The sequence below is a fragment of the Micromys minutus genome (assembly GCF_963924665.1).
Source record: "Micromys minutus genome assembly, chromosome: 4".
In the NCBI taxonomy this organism is placed as follows: Eukaryota; Metazoa; Chordata; class Mammalia; order Rodentia; family Muridae; genus Micromys; species Micromys minutus.
The window spans coordinates 23,043,244-23,051,434 of NC_137973.1; the positions used below are offsets into that span (position 1 = coordinate 23,043,244).

The following is an 8,191-nucleotide window of genomic DNA, read 5'->3' on the forward strand; positions in this document are numbered from 1 at the left end:
TCACAAATAGGACTTTTTATTTGTCACTATTAAAAATCTGGATTTTAGACAGATTCTTGGACTGGTGGTTCATATCCATCAGCTCGTTCAACTTTAGCACCGGTCTCATCACCCGTTGTTTTGCCAGAACTACCGCCTTCACCATGGAGCTCCATGAGCTTTCCCACTGAAAGGAGAAAAAAAAAATCTTGTTATAAACCAACATCATAACTTAAAAATGGTCTTCCATACTACAGACAGAAGAAAGCAGAGCATTATTTTACCCTAAAAATCTACATGTAGAGGCTGGCTGAGTGGTAAGAGGCACTTGTTCTGCAGAGGAACTGGGTTCAGTTCCCAGCACCCACAGGTGGCTTGTAACCATCTGCTACCCCAATCCCCGAGAACAACAAAGTCTCTGGAAATGTATGCATACATGCAAATTACTCATACACACAAATCAAAATTTTTCATCAGTCATTTTTAAATTGTGTACTTGGTTCCACAAATTTCCACCTCATAAGACATTTTTCACTTACATTCAAACTTGGGTTTCTTCAGCATCTTTACTTTTCTAACAAAGACATCATGAAGAGGATAAATGGACTGGCAAGCCTTTTCTATGTCTTTCCCAATGCTGTCTGGGATCCTGCAAGAAAAGATAAAAGTTTTTAAAAAAACAACCAAGCAAACAAAAAACCCACCAAAATCTCACACATGAAGCAATTTTCTTTAAATGAAAAAAAAAATCTTAAGAGCGTATCTAAACTGTAACGCCTAGGAGCAGAATTGACATTCAAGTCTTCCTTATATTTCTTTGTGTAACACCAGCCACCTGTATTCTACATGGGAACATCAGAAAAGTGCAACAGTTATCAGTGGTCATCAACTGGGACCGAAACATTTTTTCATCACATATTCCCATGTACTATTGTTTAAGTTTTGTTAGCCATTGTGCATTTAAGTCTAAGTTTCACTATCGACTGAGATGACTTCAACCAAGAAAGTGATTTAAGTTAAGGTCCAACTCCACCTTGTCTTGTATGTCTTCTGTAGGAAGGATGATCCAACAGGCACTCAGAATGTTTCTAGAGGACAGTGAAACCCACTTACAGTTTATTAACCACTTCCTTCAAGTCATTTGTCTGCACTTCTCGGGTCATGATCTCCATCATCTTCTTCCGGATCTGGCGGACCTGCTGGTGCTGCGCATAGGATGTCTTTCTTATTTGGTTGTTGCGTTTTTTAGTGAAACCAACACAGAAAAGTCGGAGCAAATACCCATCGGTCGTCTTGACATCAACATGAGCTTCAATCATGGTCTAGTGAGAAAAACGATACGTCAGCTCCTGGCGTTTTTGGGTTTGCTGTTTTCTGAGACAAGTTCTTACTGGTTAGCCTTGAACTTAGGAGATCCCCCTTTAGTGTTTTTAAAGGCCTAAATCAATTTTTAAATGCTTGGGTTGTCAAATCCATTTTACATAAAGTATAAATATACAGTTTACACAACCTGAAAGTGACCCAAAAATCATTGCTACCTTCCCTTTAAACCAGTCACCAATTTAACCCACACCCTTTACATGTGTCAACATTCCCCAAACGTAAGAGCTTAAGTTAAATTCTAAAATTGTATAGATAGAAACTATGTTTTAATCTTTTAAGAAGGAAGTAGATAGAGTGTGTGTGGTGACTTTAGTTCCAGTACTCCAAGCAGTAGGCAGAGAATGTTGGATCTCTAAGAATTTGACCAAAAGTTCCATGCCAGCCAAGGATACATTCATTGAGACTTTGTCTCAAGAAACCAGAGAACCAAGCACAAAATAAGCCACACATGACACATCTGCAATCCCTGCACTCAGCAGGCTTAAGTTCAAGGCTAGCTTGGTCTACCTATCAAGCACAAATTCACAACACGTTGGAGATCTGTTCTTGGAAGAAGGGGGCAGAGAAATTCTACTTTAGATATGTATTTTCTCCATGCCTTTTATTCCAAAGTGGCGGAAAGAACTTAAATAATTCCAGAGCTAGGATATAAATAAAATCTGTAATTAGACTATACTACCATCTTTTAAAGGGCCATTTTATTGGCAAAGTGATCTGATTTCTTTGAATTTTACAAATTCTAAGTTTTAAAATACATCCAGTATTTGCTGTGAGCAGTGGTACATGCCTTCTATCTTAGCACTCAAGAGGAAGGAGGATCTTTTGAGTCTGAGACCAGCTCAAACTGCCTGAAAACATAAAACCTCGGCATCCACTTCACTGCAACAGAGTATATCGATCTTTACAAAACACCTTAATTCCTAAATTCCATGAAGTATATAGGGAATGTCAGCAATAAATGTTAACGGTAAAATCAGTAGATTTCATCTGGGACCGAAACATCTTGTCATCACTCATTCCCATACACCATGACTGTTACCTGGATGTATCTGAACACTTTTTCCTGAAACATGGGTTATTGCTTTTTGTTGGTCACCGTGCTAAACCCACTTCCCTACATGTTATTTCACCTCCACAACCTTACGAGCTGATTTTGATTCTACAAATAAAGCAAGCTGCTAATAAGCTTGTTACTTTTAAGGACAAAACAAATGGGGACAGAATCTAACTTTAGCCACGCTCCATTGTCCACTGCCAGACAATCAAGTCCATTAGAGCATCTCTTCACTATGAACCCTACAATATCAAACTGGCAAAGTTGCCCAACTCACCTAATGTGACCATAACAAGCAAATACCAGGCTAAGGGATGCAGCTCAATGTTAGGACTGTCTAGCAAGTGCAAAGCCTTGGGCTCTACCTCCAGCACAAATTAACAGCGACGTAGAACAGGAGGGACCCAACTCCAGGATAGTGCTTCATTCCAGGAAAACCATCCCAAGTTTGAAATGAAATCTAGCACTCCCATGTTTTGATCCTTCCTACCAACATACCCATGACAATATATGCACACCCATAGCACAGCAATGCACGCTCAGTTCTCACCTGCCACTTTTTGACCATGGAGCACATTTTGTCCCGGGTAAGATCCATGCCATGAAAGTTAGTCAGACAGTTTTTGCCCTGAACATCCTCAGTAATTAGCTTGAATTTTCTAAATGCAACTTCATCATTCTGTAGATCAGCAAGGCTCACTTCAAACACACGACCCTTGAGGCCATCAGATGCAATTTCTACAAAAGAACCACAGATCCTGTTAACTTGTTACCAAATCCACCTCCAAACCAGTGACTTACTGGCAATACCTAAATGTCTTGAACAGTTGTATAAGCACTTCCTCCAAACACTCCAAAATGCCAAGCAGGCAACCATTATTAATAGGCTGACATTTCTATCAAATGCCCCATCATAGGACAAGCTGTTGACCAAGACACCTGTTAAAATACACATGCAACGGCTTAGGAGCAAAGTAAAACAAGTATATGGTACTCACTGGTTCCTTGAGTTCTTGTGACTAGTGTTTTCCCGATGTTCCTAATATTGAACATTGCTGGAGCTTTCACATCGTACCAGTCTTTCTTAGAAAATGGATCAACCCTGGATGGAGAAAAATAGCCTCAAGTTTCTTTGTAAATCCTAAGAATACTTCTGGTAACCTTTAAACTCTTATACTTAATAGTTCTGTTGACACAATTTCCCAGGCAAAATCTTGCAGCAGGCTTGCATTTAATACAAAATGACGCCCCTCACCGACCCTTGTCCTGGGATTAGCTTCTCTAAGGCTGGAGTGTCTGCCAGTGCACAAACCAGTAAGTTCGAAACCATGCCTTCCGCGCTCCTCCATTACACAGGCTCTATCTACTGTCCGGGGTCCCACAGGACTTGTGATATTAACTAGTCCGGAACAGGACAAACTGCTAAGCCAAGTGTCACGAGTTTCCAGGTTCCACGAGGTCCCAGCACTTTAGTGACGTGGGGTCCCAAATGGACAACCGAAGTGACGGCCGAGGAAGGGGTGCTAAAAAGTGCCGCGGACATAGTTCGCAACACGCGAGCTACTACTCGAGACGGAGGGAGGCGCACACGCGGCGCACGACCCTCGGACGCTAGGGAACAGGCGGCCGTCCGAACGCCCCCGCCAGCCGCCCGGCCGCGCAATCCACCACGCATCCGCACCATCCGCCCTGCCCCGCAGACCAGAACCTGCCCACCAAACTCCTGCGGGGCCCAAAGACCGAGGGTCCGCGAAATGCGCCACTTACACTTTCTTCTTAGCTCCCTTCTTGCCACCTTTCGTCAGCCGCTTGTTCTTCCCGACCGCCATGGTGCCGCTCCGAGAGCCAAAAGGGCGGAAGTACAACTCGCGCGAGAACTTAACGCGAACCGGGCGGGGAGCGCTGTCAACGTGACCCTTGCTCTTTCGCCCTTCCGGCTTTAATACTCTCGCGACACTTCCCAGCGTCTCGTTCCCACCGTGCTGCGACAGCGCCCTCGTGTGTCGGGAGGTCGCGCAGCGGACCGCGGGCTGGGTAGGAGACTGCTGTGCACTGGAGCTTGCAGATTGCCAGAGATACTCAACTCTATCTGTTTTCCTGTGGTTTCCGTTGCCCGTTGGGAAGTTTCCGTACAATGAGATGCCTGCTAAACTCTCAAGATTTTAATTTTGAGAGTATGTTTCTTCCCTAGACCATGGGCTTTGAAGCAGAGACAGCAAAACCATGTTCATGTGGTGATTTGAACAGTACTTAGCCTTCTGACCTCTTTAGCCAACAGTTCCCTCGTGTGTAAAATGGGAATTACCACGAGCTATTTCACGGCGTTGGTACAATTCAATAAGCATAACTTCGGACATGCTGTTCACGTGCTGATTACTCTTAGGTATGGCTGTGTTGTGAACATTCATGAAAAGAGAGGCTTAGCCATGTGTGGCTGCAGTCCTAGAGCTCTGAAGGCAGGAGAGCAAGTTGGAGGAGATCCTGGAGTATATGGTGAGTTCCAGACTAGCCTGAACTAGCTAGCAAGACAGACTGGACAGTGGGGAGGAGAAAGTGAGCCAGCTCTTCAGCTACCCCTTTCTCCATTAAAAAAAAAAAAAAATGTTTATTTTTATTTTATGTGTTTTGCCTGCATGTATGTTTCCGTGAAAGTCCCAGATCCCCTGGAACTAGAGTTATAGACAGTCGTGAGCTATCACGTGGGTCCTGGGAATTGAACCTGGGTCCTCTAGAAGAGCAGTCACCACTCTTAATCACTGAGCCATTTCTTTACCTTTAGCCCCAGCCCTCCAAACACCCCCGCCCCCACCTCTAACATCCCCATTTTTATGTTTGTTTATTCGGTTGTTTCAAAACAAGAGTCCTCCTGTGTTGTTTGTGCAGATCTCGGAGTCTTGCTCCCAAACCCTCAGCCTCCTGAGTGCTGGGATTGCCGACATGCTCAGCCAGGTCCAGTTTAGCAATAGCGGTTCAGCAAAGCACAGCCTGGTGAGATGTCACCAGTAACCTCAAGGGCAGAACTGGCCTGTGAGGCGGTATTCAGCCAGCAGCGTATTGAGTTCCCTTCTCTAACTTCCTCTCTGACCAAAGCCAAAACCAAAAAAATGGCGATCAAGCCACAACCAACTCCCTATTCCCCAGGCTCCTGAGAAGTTTCTAAATCCTGTTTTTCCTTCCAATATAAAGATTAATTATGATTCAGAAACAAATTGAAAACCTTCTTTGGAAAAACTTGACTGTGATTTGAGAGGAGGGCTAAGGTCATGTTACCCTGTATTTGGGAAATGTCAGAAATGCTTTATTATAAAGGTAGCATGTACCCAGCTGTCTGAGACTAAACACAAGAACAGCAAAAGCTAGCTGCAGGCACACTATAAACTTGAAAGAAACTCATGGAGCTAGGGGTGATGACACACCCCTGGAATCCTAGCATTCAGAAGGCCAAGACAAGATTCTTTGTTTACGGACAGCCTGGGCTACACAGGAAGGCCTATCTCTGAAGACCTAGGACTGAAGGTGTTGCTCTGTGACAGTGTGTATTTAGTTTGAGCAAGGTACTTGGTTCTTCTTCCCTTCCAATAATGAATAAGTATGCATGAGTGGTTGCATGTGTGCATGTTATAATGGAAACACCCAAAGCAGTAACAAGGAGTATTAGGTTTAGAACTGTTGTTATTATTGTTACTTTGAGATGGAGTTTCTATCTGTAGCTTCGGCTTCTCCCAGATCCCTATCATAAAGGATCCTCCCACCTCAGGTTCCCAAGAAGCTAGAAGTCTAGTCACATTCTCCTGGCCTCTAGCTGGAATGTGAAGCTCTCCGTCATCTCCGTCTTTTGCCTCACCTTTAAGGACATGTATGAGAGTTCAGGGTAGTTAAACTCCCCTTGTCAGTAGGCACCTCTCTCTACAGCTCACCCGCCCCTCTTCTATAAACGGATCTCTCCGCCGGCCATTCCAGCTCCTCCATCAAGTCATCTACTGAGGGGTGCTGAGCTTCATAATGTGTCTCATTGAACTTCTCAGAAGTCATTGTCAGAAGCCGATGGGACCTGGAGCCTCAGTAATCATAACATCAGTCAAGATGCTCGTCAGCTGGACTTTTCTGTTAATGAAGCCATCTTTGTTCAGATCAGTCCTGTTAAAAGCACTCGAACTCCCCAATCTGACGAGTCACGCCTGGCCAACACATTGGATGCTGCACCCTCGGGGCTTTTCTTTGCCCTTAGGCTCTACTTGGTAGTCATTAAATCCCTTCAGAGCCATGGCACAACTTCCACGCTCCAAGCTTCTAAACCTTAAAATCTCTTCTAGCTCTGAGCTCCCATGTCCTCCTACCCCCACCCTCTAAGTCGATCTTCCTAACCCTTTAGTCCCACCTGAAATTCTTCAGTAACTCCACACACCTCCGTAGTCTGTAGTGTCTCCAGTCCTTATTGTGTGACTGTATTTAAAACTACGCAAGTGTCCCTTCAGTAATAGTTAAGATGAGGCCAGAAATGTAAGTCAGTGATAGCATTTGTCTAACACTTAGGAAGTCCTTGGCTTGATCTTCAGCACAGTTCACCAATCTCCCTTCCTCCCCCCATCAAAAGATAATCTGAAGATAAATTTTATTTTTCTTACTATAATTCAGAAGCCAAAACAAAGGTCTAGGGATGTAACTCAGTTCCTAGATGTTCATCTAATATTCACAAAGCCTAGCATCACATAAACTGGGTATAGAAACACATGCCTGTAAAACCAAGAAGTGGTAGTGCTTGCTTTTTATCCCAGCACTCAGGAAGCAGAGGCAGGCAGATCTCTGAGTTCCAGGACAACCAGGGCTACAGAGAGAGAGAGAGATGCTATTTGGGAGAAGAAGAAGAAGAAAGGAGGAGCAGAAAAAGGAGGAGGAGGGGGCATCACATGCTTGTAATTGTAACACACAGGAAGTGCAGAAGATCAGAAGTTGGGGCTGGAGAGATGGCTCAGTGGTTAAGAGCACTGACTGCTCTTCCAAAGGTCCTGAGTTCAATTCCCAGCAACCATATGGTGGCTCACAACCATCTGTATTGACATCTGATGCCTTCTTCTGGTGTGTCTGAAGACAGCTACAGTGTACTTATATATAATAAAGAAATAAATCTTAAAAAAGAATATCAGAAGTAACACATAGATAGGGAGTTTGAGGCCAACAGAACTACATGAGACCCTGTATCACCCTTAATCCCAGCATTCAGGAGGCAGACGTGATTGGATCTGTGAGTTAGAGGCTAACATGGTCTACATAGCGAGTTCCAAGCCAGTCAGGCCTAGATAGTGAGAATCTAACTTTATTATTTTATTGAAAAAATACTTGCTACATATTTTGATCATGTTTTTCCTCTCTGTGAATTCCTCCCAGATCCTCTAGCCTCCCTAACCGCCCAACTTTATGTTCTATTTTTGCCTGTCTTCACACACACACACAAATGAAAATTAAAACAAAGCAAAATGAAACAAACAAGTAAAAGTCCACAAAAATGCTATTCAGTGAGCTTTGTGTTGGCTAACCAGTCTTGGGGAATACCTGGAGTGTGGTTGATACACTCAGAGTCCCCTGAAGAAAAATGATTTTTTTCCTTGCCAGTGGGTATTAGTTGCAGATAGCTTCTTGGTTAGGAGTGGACCCCATGTCTGCACACTCTCTCGGTGTTATGATGACACCGCCAGGCTTAAACCTGTGCAGGTCCTATTGTATACTGCCACAGTCTGTGATTTCTCACATGTGCAACAATCCTGTTGAATCTGGAAG

The 8,191-nt window shown here is 43.9% G+C and overlaps 1 protein-coding gene across 1 annotated transcript; it reads right to left on the reverse strand.

Annotated features, from left to right (window-relative positions):
- RPS3A (ribosomal protein S3A) lies at positions 1-4,315 on the reverse strand. The gene is made up of 6 exons (XM_080915799.1): positions 4,184-4,315; positions 3,415-3,518; positions 2,967-3,154; positions 1,093-1,301; positions 519-628; positions 1-166 (listed from the first exon to the last, which is right to left on the reverse strand). Exons 1-6 carry the CDS (start codon positions 4,243-4,245, stop codon positions 45-47), a joined length of 795 nt encoding a protein of 264 aa, XP_080771925.1. The 5' UTR covers positions 4,246-4,315; the 3' UTR covers positions 1-44.
- Between the last annotated feature and the right edge of the window lie 3,876 nt (positions 4,316-8,191).

Excerpts from the sequence above, each read along its gene's own strand:
- RPS3A (XM_080915799.1), bottom strand. The coding sequence starts at position 4,245 with ATGGCGGTCGGGAAGAACAAGCGGCTGACGAAAGGTGGCAAGAAGGGA. Across the intron at positions 3,155-3,414 it reads CACAAGAACTCAAGGAACCA|AAATTGCATCTGATGGCCTC; the intron begins GTGAGTACCATA and ends GTTCTTTTGTAG. Across the intron at positions 167-518 it reads GAAGAAACCCAAGTTTGAAT|TGGGAAAGCTCATGGAGCTC; the intron begins GTAAGTGAAAAA and ends TTCTCCTTTCAG.